General features: G+C 38.1%; 1 protein-coding gene across 9 annotated transcripts in view; it reads right to left on the minus strand.

Annotated features, from left to right (window-relative positions):
* The window catches only part of LOC129733237 (mucin-2), a 190,856-nt gene that overhangs the window by 33,960 nt on the left and 138,725 nt on the right, over positions 1-18,171 (minus strand). For all 9 annotated transcript variants that reach the window (XM_055694921.1, XM_055694917.1, XM_055694923.1 and 6 more), the window contains one exon: positions 8,321-8,847. In XM_055694921.1, coding sequence (XP_055550896.1) covers positions 8,321-8,847 — 527 coding nt within the window. The remainder of the gene's footprint in view (positions 1-8,320; positions 8,848-18,171) is intronic.

Raw genomic sequence — 18,171 nt, forward strand, 5'->3', positions numbered from 1 at the left:
CGTTTGTTATTCGGTTTAAAGCGAACTCGCGTACCAGTTCCAGCGGATATCAGAGTTGGGAAGTAGTTTATTCGTTTGCTCAAACATTCGTTGGGGGACAATGCGTTTGGAGATTCCGTCCAACGTTTGCAGCATTTCCTTGGGGAAAGGTTTACGGCATGAGATAATCGTTATTTGAAAACATCTTGCTTGAAATTGAAAGAGCGAGCGTCAAATGTGTCGTAAAAGACAGTAAGAGCAATTTTCAATTCAATGGTACATTATTCCTTGTAGTAATGCAGTATCATTAGTATGCTGTTTCAAGATTTGAAAGTGCATTGTTTTCTTACTTTCCCCAAACATTATTGATGTAAAATAGATGAGAATGAGGTCAAATAGGATTGTTTTGCAGTAGAAATTTTTTTGCATGCACCTCGAAAAAAAAAGTGAGTAAATTTGGAACTTTATCAGAAGTATCTCTTTGGAGAAATATAAAAGTACTGTGTGATTTTTTCACGCTTAAAATTTAATTGACTATCAAACGTATGCCCCCTCCTTGAAACGGCAGGAGCTGCCAGTGGTTGTTTGGGAGCGGCATAGAGAACTAGAGCGCTGTGGGTCTGCTAGAAAACATCGCGCTATGTGGGATAAGAGAAAAAGAGATGACTAACGATTTATCATGTTCCACGGAGTGCAGCGAGAAAAAAAATTAAAATGTCGTTTCATCAAAGCTGCTTTGATTAGGTACTAGAATTCGATCCATGCATACTACAATTCCGTCTAGTGTTGATTCCGTCCCTATGAGAACGACTTTTAGTTCAGCAACGGGCGCCACGTTCAATATATCCTCACGCAAAACTAAATTATCCAAAGCAAATTGATGTTTCGTATGTTGTTTGTTATTCCTCTTTCTATTTGTTTATTTCATTATTACGAAACAATTTAAATAATATTATTTTCTATTTAGTGCTACCGTAGAATAAAAAAAAATAAAAATAGGGCCGAAAGCGCAATAGTAAAAACAAAGAGAGAAAAGCCCTTAGCTTTAAAATTGAATCTAGCAACACTACTGCAAAAAACGTTTTTTTTATCCCTAATAACCAGAAAAATTATTCTTGGGTTGTTCTTTGGGTTAGAAATTTACCAAATATTTTCAAACAAACTACTAGTTTGATTATTATAGCATTTTTTGAACGTCTTCCGTTTATAAATTGTAAGAAATAGAACAAAATAGATTTTAAACCAAAAATGCGATCGGAATTCGATGAATAGTTCCTTCAACTTTGAGAAAAATCTGTGATGGTCGATGCCAAGTTTGTTTTTTCCTTCATCACTTCGTATGAAATGACCCATATATAGAAGCATGAATGAAGAAAAGGTTATTGCATATTGAGTCTAGGATATCTAAAGTTGGAATGGAATTAAGTTGGTCATTTTTACAATATTTTCGAATTGACTTGGTTCATGTTGATGTTTCCTAGAACAATATGAGTCATTCCACCACAAATGTAAAATACAAACGTGTCAACGGCCTTTTCAGATTTTGCTCAAACATTAGGGAATTCTTCATAGAAGGTCACTATGTAGAAATCCCAACTTTGGAGCCAAATGGACTACCCCCCTGCTCCGTGGAATCCTCTTATTTTTTAAAAGAAAAAAATTTAAAAATTAATTTTTCTGGCAGCGTTACCAGATATATTCATTCTGGATTTGAAAAATTAAATTGCGTTTTTTGGCAAATGATTATACTTTCATTTCTAATTTGACAATTTCATCTTGTTAATGAGAAAATTTCACATGAAAAACGCTTATCACTTAGAGTTATCATGAGCCAAACAGCATTTTTAGGAAATAAAATTAACTTTGATTTGCTTTTCTCTATTCTTATTTTGCTAATATCTCTGTTTTGATTTCGGATATTCTGAATGGTGAACGAAGTGTCCCACGAAGCTAGGGGTAGTCCAATCGGCACCGAAATCGGGATTTTTGTATAGCGACCTTCATTCTTGTTATTCTCCTCAATATGTAGAAACACTACAGTGAATATTTACCGCACACTTCTTGCCCAGCATGATCGTTGCGTATAGAAAACTTTTACATTCTGCTTTGTGCTGTGTTTTTACCGCTCGCAGAAAAATAATAGATTGCTGCTTACACTACAGCTGAGTGAAACAGGCGTGTTAAATCACTCTAATAAGAATACACAAAAGAACACCGCGGTGATCATTGCGCTGCTCAGAGGAGTACCTAGAACAAAAAGCTGGCCAAAATAAGAAAAAAAGTGTTTTTAGGCTTTTTAGTGCCGCTATGCTTATCTGCAGCTTGAATAAATGCTTTACGAAATGCAATCACTCGCTTAACTTTAAACGGTATTTACGGTATATGCTGAGAGTGCTGTAAACATTGACAAATTTTCAACCTTTTTTTTGGGAATCAAATCTTTTATACTAAAAACTTGTGCCATGCGTCAAAAAATGACAATTGTTCAACATTTTGCAGTAAATGAGTTCTCTATGTTGAATACTATATCTCATCCGGGAACGTCCGGATTGATATTTGCGATCCGTTTGAAAAATGCTATTTTTAACAAATTTTGACGTTAAGAGCCTACGCGTACATGGGAAATAGAAAAAAGTAAAATACCTGATGGGTCCCTGCCTCATGCTCCGAACAGAGTTTCAGGTCATTAATGGTTAAATGAAATTAGATTTATTTCCGCTCCTAACTCAAATATCACCCAAAATATTGCTAAATAGCAGCGAAAATAATTTTGGCCAGGTTTTTATTCGAGTTACTTCTTTGTGCGCCGAGATAAATTCGATAGCCTTCGAAGAGCGAACATGTGTGACGGGCGGCTGGATTTATTTTTTAAGTTTCGAGAAACATAACAAACTACGCAATCTACTTTCCTACCTATATGCTCCTCTCATTTGATATATGCTTGAGAAACACACAGTAGAAGCATTGCAGTGAGCTCTGTTGTGTAGTTATTAGGCGTAATGTCCTTTCGTGTGAAAAAGATCACACCAGTTTGATATCTCCCTGGAGAGATAGGGTAAGGAACGGCTTAAGTAGTGGCGTCTATTTTAATCAGTCGAAAGAAACGGACCTCAAACACGTGAATTTTGATCATTATCTACAATTTCAATGACTAAAAAACACTCCGATTACTTAGCTGTCTTACGAATACCTAAATACCGTTTAACATAAAAAAAATCTTTGAATAAACATCAATCGAAAAAAATATTACCAAAATTGCAGCCATTCAGGCGTCACTTCGGGTGCTGACGAAAATCCGCTACAAAACAGATGCAAACTGCTTAGAATAGGTTTGAATTTCCCTAGCTGGTCTCGAGGTATGATGCTGGCCTAACAAGCCAGTCGTCGTAGGTTCGAGTCTTGTCTCGGGAGGAGACTGTTATTGTCAATAGGATCGTAGCGCTAGCCCCGCAATTGTGTCCTGTACACTTAACGGTTGGCTGCGAAGTCTGTGTATAGTAAACAGAAGGTCAAGTTCTGAATCGGAATGTAGCACCAAGGCTTTGCTTGGCTTTGCTTTGCTTTATGTTTGAATTTCACCCAACACATTTCGAGTGTTTCGTCTCAATACGTAGGTGGCTCCTAAAACTGCTTAAAATATGTTCCCTAGCATATTTCAGATTCCACCGCTTTGTTTTTTTGTAAGTTACTCAGATACACACGATTTGCTACTCTCTTCAAGTAAGTGCGTCGCTTTACCCACCAGTGTGAGAGCAGTTGTTTTCGCAGTAAAGGATATTCTCCTACACGCTAGTGATTCTCTGTGGTGAAATGACAAGTCTGGTGAGCTTATATGAACAATTTTCCAAAGTTTGATCCAAATCTGAGAAGGTCGTTGACATGAGGTTGACACTACGGAATGACCCATGTTTATTTAAAATGATTACTGGTATATACTCAAAAAATCCTATGGTTATGAATAAAATACACACGTTTACTTTATGAAATGAATATGAGAATCCTCTATGGTTTTATGAGATAAAGGTTTCTAAATTAGAAATTATCAATTCCAGCAACTTTGGAAACTAAATAAATTAGATAAATTCATTTTGGCTCACAAGATAAAATTTACTTATTTTATTATTCCTTGTCCATCGTTCCACCGATTTCAATTCAGTTTGTCACACAAGGCCAAAAATTAGCTTTGAAATTATATTTTTTTTTGTAATTTCCTGGTAAGTAATCAAGAATACATCAAAGTTATGGTTATGGTACAGTTAACGTTGAAAATTAAAGTTATTTGAGCTGTTATTAAACTTTACTCAGTTATCGAAGCTTAATGTAGTTTAGCCTACATTCAGTTTACTTCGAGTAGTTTGAACGATTTTTTGGCATTTTATAACTTGTTAGATCGAAGCTGGACGAGTTTTGACGATAGAGAAATTTTACGAAAACATATAATGTATCTCTGGCATTCAATGGTTAACTTCAACAGGTATGTGAATTTACGAAAAAGTTGTATTTGAGGGCACGGAAAGATTATTTAGCGTAGTAAGATTAGTAGTTATTATCATTAATTTCAGTCTATTTCACCCCTTTCCACGGCAAGAGGAAAACCAGCCATCAATCTTTGATTTCAAGAACAATTAGTTGATTTAGAGGGTGTATTAAAAGCGCTGCTTTTGTTGAATTTATGCATTACTGTAAGTTATTTTTTTTTTTAAAGATATCAAGAAATTAGTGTTAGAATATTTTGCGAAAAATGCTAAATATCAAAAAAACATAAATTGCTACGTTGCTCTTGAATAACCTTATTAGCAATAAATTGTAATTATATTCAAAAGATTATTACTGAGATAATTTTTAAAGTTGAGAATTTTCAATCTCATTGATAGTCTTGAAAATCTACCATGAGTCAATCAGTCATATTAGAGCTAGGTATTCGTTGTGTGGAAATTTGAATGAAACCAGAAAGATGTGAATACTAAAAAGCATAATATTTGTATTTTTAAGAAAAATTCCTTGAAATAGAATAGCTCAGGGTAAAAAGTTATTGAATGATTAAATTTCAGTGTAATTGTTCAAGCTTGTGCTAGAGCTGAGGTATTTCAATGATCCTTATATAGCTTATAGCAATAAATTCTCGAAAGATTTTTACATTATTTAGGAAAAAACCACCTTTTTGAAAATGATTCGGTATTTTCAACAAACAACACAAAGTTCCTCAGAATGTAATAAACAGCAAGAACTTTGAGTTTGAAGTTTAGAACTATCTCCAGTATAATACCACACCATAGGAAAATTACTGTTGTTTCTATGAATGATGCATGCATAATATAAAAATTCATTTTGAACTTATTCGAAACGTCTTTTTACATTATCAAAAAAGTCGGGTCATGTGGTTACATGAATATTTGTTGTTATGCTGTAAAAGTATTTTTTTGTAAGAGCCCCCGCTGAGACGACGTTCGAAATGTTGCCTTGTTATTGTGTATTTTCCCAGCACGTAAAGATGTCCTAGCGAACGTACTAAAGTCGAAGGTTCTAACTAGTATATTCACCACCTTACATTCCTGCTACTTCATTCTCTCTTTACTTTTCGTCCATCATTTATATTCCCATTCAGAAGATAAGAGAGTTTTCCCAGGATAAAAGGTCGCTTTTGATAGGATCGTCGGATTATGAAAATGAAAACGACAGGTTTCCGGTCTCTGTGTTCCATGGAAGCGCTTTTCACGAGGGATATAAGAAACTATGGCGAATATGTTCTTGAAATACATACAGACACTAATGTGGATCTTATGACGTGGTCTAGCGCTTGACAAATGGTGCCAAGACTGTGTCACATATTTAATATATTCATGCACGGCCATAAAGGCAGGATACACGTATAAATAATCGACATGGCTGATAGATGAGAATGATTTCTTCCCTTCTCTTGCAAGTCGTTGTCGTATACAGGAAGCAGGTAATATCTGTCAGTGCCAAATTCAATCCAGCCGTTCGATAGGTTGGTCGATCGGGTGAATAATTTAAATGGAGGCTAATGTGAGTTTGCAAATAGACAAGTGTCCTGATAGCTTAACTGTACAAAGGAGAGGATATCGTTTCTTTGTTGTTGACAAACCGTATAAAATAGAAAATCCGATTCAGGATATTGAAATCCCTGCCGGAAAGAAATTGAATAAAAATCTTTCTCTACGGCCAGACACCAACCGATACTCGACCCGAAGAATGGTCTGCAGAAATCTGTTTTGATGAGTTTAGGATGAATAGTTAGTGCAAATGCGGTGATATTGCTGTTGAAGCGAATATATTTTTATCTCATCGGAAGAATTAAACCTCTTTTCGTATATTGATACAAAGTATTGGCATTCTATTTTGTAAAAAAAATCATTTGATATAATTTTATTTCTTGTGTATCGCTGCGGCCAGTATTTTGTTCTAGTGGGATTTTCTGCAGTTCGCTTAACTTGATCTTTATATTTTTTGGACATATACTGTACATCCAACCGTACCATTGTCACATATACTTAAACAATTACGCTACAATCCTACCAACAATAATCGAGCCGGGATTCAAACATATGACGACTGGTTTGTTAGACCAAAACCGTACTCCGAGATAAAATCAAAAAAATTAAATAATTAAATATTCAGAAAAATAAAAAGTTAAAAAATAAATAATTAAATAATTCAGACAACACTAGTACTTTTCATAAATAATACTAACACCATCCCACTGGTCCAATAAGGTGACATCCATAAATTACGTAACGCAAAAAACCCAATTTTTGGACCCCCACCCTCCCATGTGTAACGAAACGTAACGCCAACACCTTCCCCCCATAAAAATTACGTAACGCTGCAGAAGGATTTCCTTGATAAAAATGCTCGTTTTTGAGAGTCTCTCCAGAGATTTTTCGTTACGCAACGCTGAACTCACCTCCCCCCTCCCCTGTGTAACAAATCGTAACGCCCAAGCATACTCCCCCTCCCCCCTATGAGCGTTACGTAATTTATGGATGCCGCCTAAGGCAAAAAGTGGAACTTAATTCCATAACGCCTTCTACGTTCATCCTAGCTTAAAAGTTTCTTCGGAACAATTGTTTGTATGAATGACTCGCATAATCGCAAATTGTCAAAAAGTATGAAAAGCTTACTGTACTAAAAATGAAAAAATTAACTTTTTTGTGTTAAGAGATAGAAGAATAGTTTATTCAGCAAAGTTGTAGAAAATTCAAAAATATGAAACTTTGTTCAACAAATGAAAATCCTATCTTCTTTCGATACAAAGTTATAAAGTATATTATACATGGAACTTACTTAAAAATTAGTTTTTTGTACTTAACTTTTGTTAGTTGCATTTTACACGAAAGTATTGTTCGGAGAAATTTTTAGGCCATACGAAACACACATTTTTGTCAAAGGTCATATATATATATATATATATATATATATATATATATATATATATATATATATATATATATATATATATATATATATATATATATATATATATATATATATATATATATATATATATATATATCCAGGACTTTTCCATACAAAGTTATATCGTATTTTAGCTAATTTTTTCGTAACTTAAAGAACGTATAGGTTAAAAAGGGGCAAGTGGAATCACGATGTCAATACTTTTCTTGAAGTTGAGCTGAAGTACTATAAACTCCTTTAGGTTCCATTTGTCCCAATCCACCCATATTGGAGTACGGCGAGCATATGTTACACTAGGTTTTCATATATCCAAAATGTAAACTTTTATTGTGTTCGGCAATGTTTTAGAACGTGCAAAAATATGAAACTTTGCTGAACAAATAAAATTCCTATCTTCATTGGGTACGGAGTTACAGCGTATATTCTATGAAAGTTACTTAAAAGTTAGTTTTTTGTACTTAACTTTTGTTAGTTACATTTTACAAGAAAACGTTGTTCTGAAGAAGTTTTTGGGCATACAAAATACACTTTCTGTTGAAGACCACACATCCCCAGGACTCTTCCTTACAAAGTTATAGCACATTTCAGCATATTTAAAAGCAATTATAAAAAGTATTTGAATATCGATTCTGGTGCACATAATTGAAACAATATCAATATGAGTGAATTCAAAAAATAAAATAAACTAAAACAAAAGTATTTTCGCTTGATTTTTTTTTCAACGCTGTTGAAAAAATGGTATGAATGACTTTTCCATCAACAACAAAAAATTAAAGACTTGTTATCTTTTGAAGAATATACCTTTCCAGCTTAAAACGTATGAGTCAAATTGTGACATGATAACCATGGCAGTTAACATGATATACATAAATATAGCTTGTAATGAATATCCCATTCAACTTACCTTTGTGCACCCAGAGCCCATCTTTGGTATTGTTAACGGATCTTCGAAACTGGCTGGATCGTCCAAATTAACTTCCCAGGCTATGCTGTGCCTTTTGCTAGGCGTCACTGGAGCGGACAGCGATGGTGGTGGAGGCACCGTCGGTGGTCCCGGTGGAGGTGGTAAGGATGACTCTTCGAGAGAGTCTTCCGAAAACCGCTCCTCGTCGCTGTCCGGGTGCATTCGCTGGCGGGATGGTCGTACATAATCTATGCCGCTTGTAAATATTCGATTGCTGACCAGGTTGGTATTGTAGTTTATATTGATTTGTACACCGTTAGTTGGTGACAGTGATGAGTTGTTTTCAGATTCATTATTTTCGGGCGAAGAATTTCCCTGCGAGGACGAATTGTCCGACGCGTAGTTTCCTTTTCGAGAAACATCTCGATGTCGCTCGATGGAATTTGAAAGGTTTCGAGACAAAATTCGCCGAGGAGGGGAAGCTCTACCGGGGTATATAGTCACTGGGTGCTCGTTAACTATTGGTTCTAAAAATAAAGCAAATTGTTTTAAAAAATTAAGATTAGTAAAGAGGATTTTTTTTTTTTTAAGGGGGGATTTGTTAGTAGCTTAAGTATTTATGATAGATATTAGTAAATAATGAGTATGTGTGTCCAATCACAAATGGTGACTTCTCAACACTGTTAGAAATTTGTAATTTTAATTGTTAGGATTTGTTTGCTTTCGCAATAAGGACTTATCATTCGTAGGGATTTAAACCTACTTGTCAGAAAAGGGGAAGTAAACTTACAACTAACTTAATTGCTAACTTATTGGCTATAAAGAGAGCTTATCGTAGCAATTGAGGATTGCAACGATTTTTGTCGAAAATTGTTAATAATTTTATTTGACATAGCTTCTAATGGTTCAACACCAGTAAGTCTATGTAATTCGAGTGTACCAAACCAAGGAGAACGCTTCAAAATCATTTTCAGAATTTTATTCTGAATCCTTTGGAGCGTTTTCTTCCTTGTTGAACAGCAACTTGACCAGATCGGTACAGCATAAAGCATTGCTGGTCTAAAAATTTGTTTGTAAATCAAAAGTTTGTTCTTTAAACAAAGTTTAGAATTCCTGTTAATGAGAGGATATAAACATCTCGTATATTTGATGCACTAGGCTTGTATACTCTCAATGTGCTCTTTGAAAATAAGTTTTTTATCATAAATTAGTCCCAAGTACTTAACCTTGTCGGACCAACTTAAAATAACCCCATTCATCTTGACAACGTGATTATTGTTTGGCTTGAGGAAAGAAGCCCTAGGCTTATGCGGAAAAATTATCATTTGAGTTTTAGAAGCATTGGGAGAGATTTTCCACTTTTGCAAGTAGGAAGAAAAAATATCTAAACTTTTCTGCAATCGACTGCATATGACACGAAGACTTTTTCCTTTTATGGAAATGCTTGTGTCATCGCAGAACAATGACTTTGTGCATCCTGGAGGCAAATCAGGAAGATCTGAAGTGAATATGTTGTACAGGACTGGACCCAAGACTGAACCTTGAGGCACATCTGCTCTGACAGGAAATCTATCAGATTTTAAATTCTGATAGACAACCTGCAGAGTTCGATCAGTAAGATAATTTTTTAAAATTTTGATTAGGAAAATTGGAAAATTAAAAGTTTGCAATTTCGCAATCAAACCTTTATGCCAAACACTGTCGAATGCTTTTTCTATGTCTAAAAGAGCAGCTCCAGTGGAATAACCTTCAGATTTGTTAGCTCGTATCATATTAGTAACTCTGAGCAATTGATGAGTTGTGGAATGCCCATGGCGAAATCCAAACTGTTCATTTGCAAAAATTGAATTTTCGTTGATGTGTGACATCATTCTGTTAAGAATAATTCTCTCAAACAGTTTACTTATTGAAGAAAGCAAACTGATTGGTCGATAACTTGAAACTTCAGCTGGGTTCTTATCCGGTTTTAAAATGGGAGTAATTTTTGCATTTTTCCATAATTTGGGAAAATATGCAATTTTGAAGCAGCAATTGAAAATTTTCACTAAAAATTCCATTGTGCTCTCAGGGAGATGTTTGATTAGTATATTAAAGATTCCATCGTCACCAGGTGCTTTCATATTTTTGAAATTTTTAATAAATGATTTAATCTCATTCAAGTTAGTTTCAATTATTTCTGCAGGTAAAAAATTCTGGGAAGAAATTAAATCAAATTGACTTGTGACTTCATTTTCAATTGGACTCACAAACTTCAAATTTGAGTTATGAACACTCTCAAACTGCTGAGCAAGTCTTTGAGCCTTTTGTTCATTGGATACAAGAAAACGTTCACCATCTTTTAAAACTGGAATAGGCTTTGAAGGTTTCTTAAGAATCTTCGACAGCTTCCAAAATGGTTTTGAATATGGTTTCAATTTTTCAACTTTAGTCTCAAAATTTTGATTTCTCAGAAGAGTAAATCTATGCTTAATCTCTTTCTGTAAATCTTTATAAATAGTTTTAAAAACAGGGTCACGAGAACGTTGATATTGACGTCTGCGGACATTTTTCAAACGAATTAGAAGTTGAAGATTTTCGTCAATTATTGATGAATCAAATTTCACTTGAGCCTTTGGAACAGAATAATTCCTGGCATCAACAATTGCACATTTTAATGCTTCCAAAGCGGAATCAATATTCACTTCGTTTTGCAAATCAAGCTCATTATTGAAATTTCTCTCAATATGAGTTTTGTATCTTACCCAATTAGCCTTGTTATAATTAAAAACAGAGCTCATAGGGTTTAAAACTGATTCATGTGATAAAGAAAAAGTTATTGGAAGATGGTCAGAATCAAAGTCAGCATGTGTGATCAAATCACTACATACATGACTTTGATCTGTCAGCACCAAATCAATTGTTGAAGGGTTTCTTACAGAAGAAAAGCATGTAGGACTATTCGGAGACAAAATAGAATAGTATCCTGAAGAACAATCATTGAATAAAATGTTGCCATTGGAATTACTTTGAGAATTATTCCATGAACGATGTTTAGCGTTAAAATCGCCGATTATGAAAAATTTCGAACGATTTCTGGTGAGTTTTTGTAAATCACCTTTAAAATAATTTTTGAGCTCGCGTGTGCATTGAAATGGTAAATATGCTGCGGCAATAAATAAAATCCCAAGTTCAGTTTGAACTTCAATTCCCAAAGTTTCAATAACTTTCGTCTCAAGATGAGGAAGAGCACGATGTTTGATTCGGCGATGAATAACAATTGCAACTCCACCGCCGGAACCCTGAATCCTATCATATCTATGAACCACGTAATTGGGATCATATTTTAATTTTATGTTAGGTTTCAAAAATGTTTCAGTAATAATTGCAATATGCACATTATTTACTGTTAAAAAATTAAAAAGCTCATTCTCATTGGCCTTCAATGAGCGAGCATTCCAATTTAATATTTTAATTGTTTTATTTAAAATCATTGCTAAATTTTAAATTAGAAACAATTTTAATAGTAAAATTTGTGCCTATTTGAATGGCTTCAAACATTGATTTTGCCTGCAACATGGCGTTCATAAGATCGAACATTGCCTGTTGCAAAAAAGAAAGTTTACCTGCCGTAATAGGCCCCAGGCAGTTGACATTAGAAAACATATTTTCGGCAGCAATATTAGCTGGAGTGATAGGTGTACAATTATTTTCTAGCGTGTTTTGCTTACCCATATTAACGGTCATTTTCGAACTACCAACACTAGGCGGTATAATGTTCGAACTACCTGTAACCTGTGCATAAGTTAAACGGGTATGCAAAGGAGTAGGTAAACTATGCGTCACTGGTACGCTTGGAGAATTTTGTTTTGAAGTTGGTTTTAATTGAGAAATTGAATTTTGTTTACCTTGCCTTGCCTTAACAATTGCTAAACGGACTGGGCATTGATAAAAATTTGACATATGGTTGCCGTTACAATTCGCACAGCGAAAATTTTTACTCTCTTTCACAGGACATGTGTCCTTTTTGTGAGAAGAGTCTCCACAATTAAGACATTTTTGGTCCATGTTACAGAATTTGGAACCATGGCCATAACGTTGGCAAGTACGGCATTGGGTGATATGCTTTTCACCTCCGCCATACTTCCTATAAATTTCCCACTTTACACGCACATTATACAAAGCATGTGCTTTTTCAAAAAATTAAAAGTTGTTAACCTCATTGCGGTTAAAATGAATTAAATAATTAACAAGGGAAATTCTCATTCTGTGCCGAACACGCATCAGTACTGGACGTGTTTGGCGATCGGTCCGATAGAGTATAAAACAAAAGACGTGTGAACAAGTGTTGGCATTGTTTGCCTGGTCGAGTGAAATAAATCCGGGTTCAAGGTCGTGCGTTTGTGCAACTGTTTCGCATCGTGACTGCCAGCTGGTGCGTAAGCCGATTTGGCTGCTGGCTGGATTGTGCTACAGCAGTGGACGAGACACAAACGAGGAAAAAGAAGAAGCCATCAGTGTCAGCGAGTTGTATCGCTGTGTGGAGTGATCTCACACCTGGCTCGCTGCTGGTGGCTGTTTGGTGCTGCTGTATTGGTGCTGCTGGCTGTAACGGCTGCTACTTCGAACGATCGGACAACCAACCTTACTGGAAGGGAGAAATAAAAAGGTACGTGTTCTTGTCAGCGCTAGTGCGCTAGACTTAGCGCGATGGATGTAGATCCCTCGCCTCCCGCGCCACCATCCCCGAACCCCTCTGACCCTGACCCTTCTGTTACCCCCTCCCCTGTTCATTCTTCAGTCCCCCCTCGCCCCAGGCTTTACCCAGACGGAGCCCAGGGCAGCTATACTGTTTATTTTCGGCCAAAGGCAGGACCGAAATCGAAAAAGTTGAACCTCTTGCTGATTTCTAAAGACCTGACGAAGGAGTACAAGGGCGTGACCGAAATTTCCAAGGTTCGGCCTAACAAGCTCCGTGTCGTGGTCGGTAACCTGAAAGAGGCCAACGATATAGCTTGCTCTGAGCTCTTCACACGCGAGTATCGCGTTTACATACCCGCACGAGACGTGGAGATCGACGGTGTCATAACCGATTCGAGTCTGTCCGTCGAGTGTATACTGCAAAGTGCCAAAGGGTGCTTTAAGAACAAAACGTGTCCCGAAGTAAAGGTGCTCGACTGCAAGCAATTGCGGTCAGCATCGATCATCGGTGGCAAAACAGTATACACTCCGTCAGACTCGTTTCGAGTTACGTTCGCCGGGTCTGCACTACCAAGCCACGTCTCGATCCACCGGGTTCGTCTCCCTGTGAGGCTCTACGTGCCCCGCGTCATGAACTGCCTGAATTGCAAGCAGTTAGGCCATACAGCCGCCTACTGCTGCAATAAGGCACGTTGTGGCAAGTGTGGGGAGTCTCATGCGGAAGATTCTTGCAGTGTTAACGCTGAAAAGTGTATTCACTGCGGAGAAAATCTGCATGAGCTCTCGACATGTGCGGTGTACATGCAGCGCAGGGATAAAATAAAACGGTCTCTCAAAGAGCGTTCAAAGCGTTCCTACGCTGACATGCTGAAGAAGACCGTTACCACTTCTCCCGTTACTTCGAACCCCTTCGATCTGTTGTCCTCTGATGAAACCGATTCTGACGATTCACCAGCGGGAGCATCTTACGCCAATCCTGGGGAGTCTAGAAAGAGGAAAAATATTTCCTCTCCTAAACTTCCCAGAAAAGGTCCTAAGATTTCTCAAAGTGAAATGAAAGTTACAAACAAACCAAACAGTGCTGCGGAAAAACCGAAGCAAACTCCTCCTGGGCTGGCAAATTTAAAGTCCCAGAAGGAGTTCCCAGCACTGCCAGGAACATCTAAAACCCCAGTTGCTCCTTTTACACTCCCAGTTGATGAAACAAACTCTGGATTAGTGAAATTTTCTGACATTGTGGACTGGATTTTTGAAACTTTCAATGTACCCGATCCAATTAAAATTTTTCTTACAGCATTCCTCCCAACAGTTAGATCATTTTTGAAGCAGTTGACTGCCCAATGGCCTCTCCTTGCAGCGATTGTATCCTTCGATGCCTAATTCAACTGCGTATATGAAGGATTCTATCTCTGTCTTACAGTGGAATTGTAGAAGTATTTTACCAAAAATTGATTCGTTTAAAGTTTTGATAAATAAAAACAAATGCGATGCATTTTCCCTTTGTGAAACTGGGCTTACTTCAAATATTGATCTCAACTTCCATGATTTTAATATTATTCGCCTTGATCGAGACACCCCATATGGAGGAGTAGTTTTAGGGATTAAAAAGTGCTATTCTTTCTATCGTATTAACCTCCCCTCGATTCCAGGCATCGAAGTTGTCGCATGTCAAATGACAATACAAGGTAAAGAGCTTTGTATTGCCTCAATATATACTCCCCCCAGAGCACAGGTTGGGCAACGGCTGCTCTTTGATTTAATAGAACTTCTTCCCTCGCCACGTTTGATTTTGGGAGACTTCAACTCTCATGGCGTGGCTTGGGGTTCCCCATACAATGATAACCGCTCCTCTTTAATCTATAACCTTTGCGATGACTTCGACATGACTATTTTAAACAACGGTGAAATGACACGTATCCCGAAACCTCCAGCGCGCCCAAGCGCTTTGGATCTATCCTTATGTTCGACGTCGCTACGGTTGGATTGCACATGGAAGGTAATCCTCGATCCTCACGGTAGCGACCATCTGCCTAATCTTATTTCAATTACTAACGGGTCAACTCGCATGCGACCAATTGACATTCCGTATGACCTCACACTAAATGTCGATTGGAAGTTATACGAGGAAATGATTTCAAAAGCGGTCGAGTCGATTCAACATCATTCACCACTTGAAGAATACAACCTCCTCGCGGGCTTGATTCTCGACGCCGCGTTGCAAGCCCAAACGAAGAAATATCCCGGCGTAACGATCAAAGAACGGCCTCCCACTCCGTGGTGGGACCAAGAGTGCTCCGATGTCTACACGCAAAGATCCGACGCGTTTAAGGCCTACCAGACGGGAGGTATACCTGGCGACTATTTACGGTATTCGGAGCTTGATACCAAGCTTAAAAGCTTGGCTGAAGCAAAGAAACGTGGATATTGGCGTCGGTTCGTGAACGAGACGTCGAGGGAGACATCGATGAGCACTCTTTGGAACACAGCCCGAAGAATGCGGAATCGCGTAACGGTCAACGAAAGCGAGGAGTTTTCAAGTAGGTGGATATTTGATTTTGCCAGGAAAGTATGTCCGGACTCTGTTCCTGAGCAAAATATTGTTCGCGATGCGTCTCCGGGCCACGACGCGATAGAATCACCTTTTACGATGGCAGAATTTTCAGTTGCCCTCCTGTCCTGTAACAATAACGCGCCTGGATTAGATAGAATCAAATTCAACTTGTTGAAGAATCTACCCGGCAATGCCAAGAGGCGCTTGTTGAACTTGTTCAATAAGTTCCTGGAGCAAAACATTGTACCGCAGGATTGGAGGCAAGTGAAGGTGATCGCCATCCAAAAACCAGGGAAACCAGCTTCTAATCACAACTCTTATAGGCCGATTGCAATGCTATCCTGTATCCGGAAATTGATGGAAAAAATGATACTCCGTCGTTTAGACCACTGGGTCGAATCAAATGGTCTACTATCAGAAACTCAATTTGGCTTCCGCCGTGCCAAAGGGACGAATGATTGTCTTGCGTTGCTTTCAACAGATATTCAGCTGGCGTATGCTCGTAAAGAACAAATGGCGTCTGCGTTCTTGGACATTAAGGGGGCTTTTGATTCCGTTTCTATTGACATTCTTTCGGGTAAACTTCACCGACAAGGATTTTCTCCAATTTTGAACAATTTTTTGCACAATTTGTTGTCCGAAAAGCACATGCATTTTACGCATGGCGATTTGGCAACTTTTCGCATTAGCTACATGGGTCTTCCCCAGGGCTCATGCTTAAGCCCCCTTCTTTACAACTTTTATGTAAATGACATCGACGAATGTCTGGCAAATTCATGCACGATAAGACAACTTGCAGACGACAGTGTAATCTCTGTTACAGGAGCCAAAGCTGCCGATTTGCAAGGACCATTGCAAGATACCTTGGACAATTTGTCTGCTTGGGCTTTACAGCTAGGTATCGAATTCTCTCCGGAGAAGACTGAGATAGTAGTTTTTTCTAGGAAGCATGAACCTGCTCAGCTTCAAACACAATTAATGGGTAAAACGATTTCTCAGGTTTTGGTACACAAATATCTTGGTGTCTGGTTCGACTCTAAAGGCACCTGGGGTTGTCACGTGAGGTATCTGATGAAAAAAGGTCAACAAAGAGTGAATTTTCTTCGTACAATAACCAGACAATGGTGGGGAGCCCATCCAGGAGACCTTATAAGGCTTTACCAAACAACGATATTGTCTGTTATTGAATACGGGTGTTTCTGCTTCCGCTCCGCAGCAAACACACATTTGATCAAACTGGAGCGAATACAATATCGTTGTTTGCGTATCGCCTTAGGTTGCATGCAGTCGACCCATACGATGAGTTTGGAGGTTTTAGCTGGAGTACTACCATTGAAAAACCGCTTCTGGAGCCTGTCTTCTCGTATTCTAATCAAATGTGAGGTCTTGAACCGTCCCGTGATTGAAAATTTTGAAAGGTTAATCGAACTTAATTCTCAAACCCGTTTTATGACATTGTATTTCAATCACATGTCCCAAAATATTAACCCTTCTTCGAATATTCCAAATCGTGTCGACTTATCAAATACTTCTGATTCTACTGTGTTTTTCGATACATCCATGATAGAAGAAATTCGTGGAATCCCGGATCATTTACGCGTGCAGCAGATCCCTAAAATTTTTTCCAATAAATATCGAAACATCAACTGCGACAATATGTACTACACTGACGGATCACTTCTTGATGGGTCCACTGGCTTCGGTATCTTCAATAACAATTTAACCGTCTCCCATAAGCTCGATAATCCTGCTTCTGTTTACGTCGCAGAATTAGCTGCAATTCAGTACACCCTAGGGATTATCGAAAAAATGCCCACGGACCATTATTTCATCTTTACGGACAGTCTCAGTTCCATTGAGGCTCTCCGATCGATGAAAGATGTTAAGCACTCTCCGTATTTCCTGGGGAAAATACGGGAACATCTGAGTGCTTTATCCGAAAAATCTACTCAGATTACCTTAGCGTGGGTCCCTTCTCACTGCTCGATACCGGGTAATGAGAAAGCGGACTCTTTGGCTAAGGTGGGCGCAACAAACGGTGATATTTATGAAAGACCAATTGCCTTTAATGAATTTTTCGCACTTGTACGTCAGAATACGATCATCAGTTGGCAAAATGCTTGGACCAGAGGGGAATTGGGAAGGTGGTTACATTCCATAATCCCCAAAGTATCGACGAACCCGTGGTTCAAGGGGTTGGATGTAGGTCGGGATTTCATTTGCGTGATGTCCCGGCTTATGTCCAATCACTATAGATTTGACGCGCTCCTCCGTCGTGTTGGGCTCGGGGAAAGTGGTATCTGTGCCTGTGGTGAAGGTTATCACGACATAGAGCATGTGGTTTGGTCATGCCCTGTACACCGTGACGCCAGGTCTAAATTAATAGCTTCCCTGCAGGCCGAGGGTAGACAGCCGGCTGTTCCTGTTCGTGATGTCTTGGCGAGCCGTGACCTATCCTACATGTCCCTTATATACGTTTTCCTGAAATCCATCCACGCCCCAGTCTAGTCCCGTTCCCCTCCGTCTACACCCAACAAAACGACAAGAACACGTTTGAACCTTAAGCACAAAACCAGCAACCAGACCCCGCACAATTGAACCAGGACCCAAGGACTACGAGCCT

The sequence above is a fragment of the Wyeomyia smithii genome, chromosome 3, assembly GCF_029784165.1.
Source record: "Wyeomyia smithii strain HCP4-BCI-WySm-NY-G18 chromosome 3, ASM2978416v1, whole genome shotgun sequence".
Lineage (NCBI taxonomy): Eukaryota > Metazoa > Arthropoda > Insecta > Diptera > Culicidae > Wyeomyia > Wyeomyia smithii.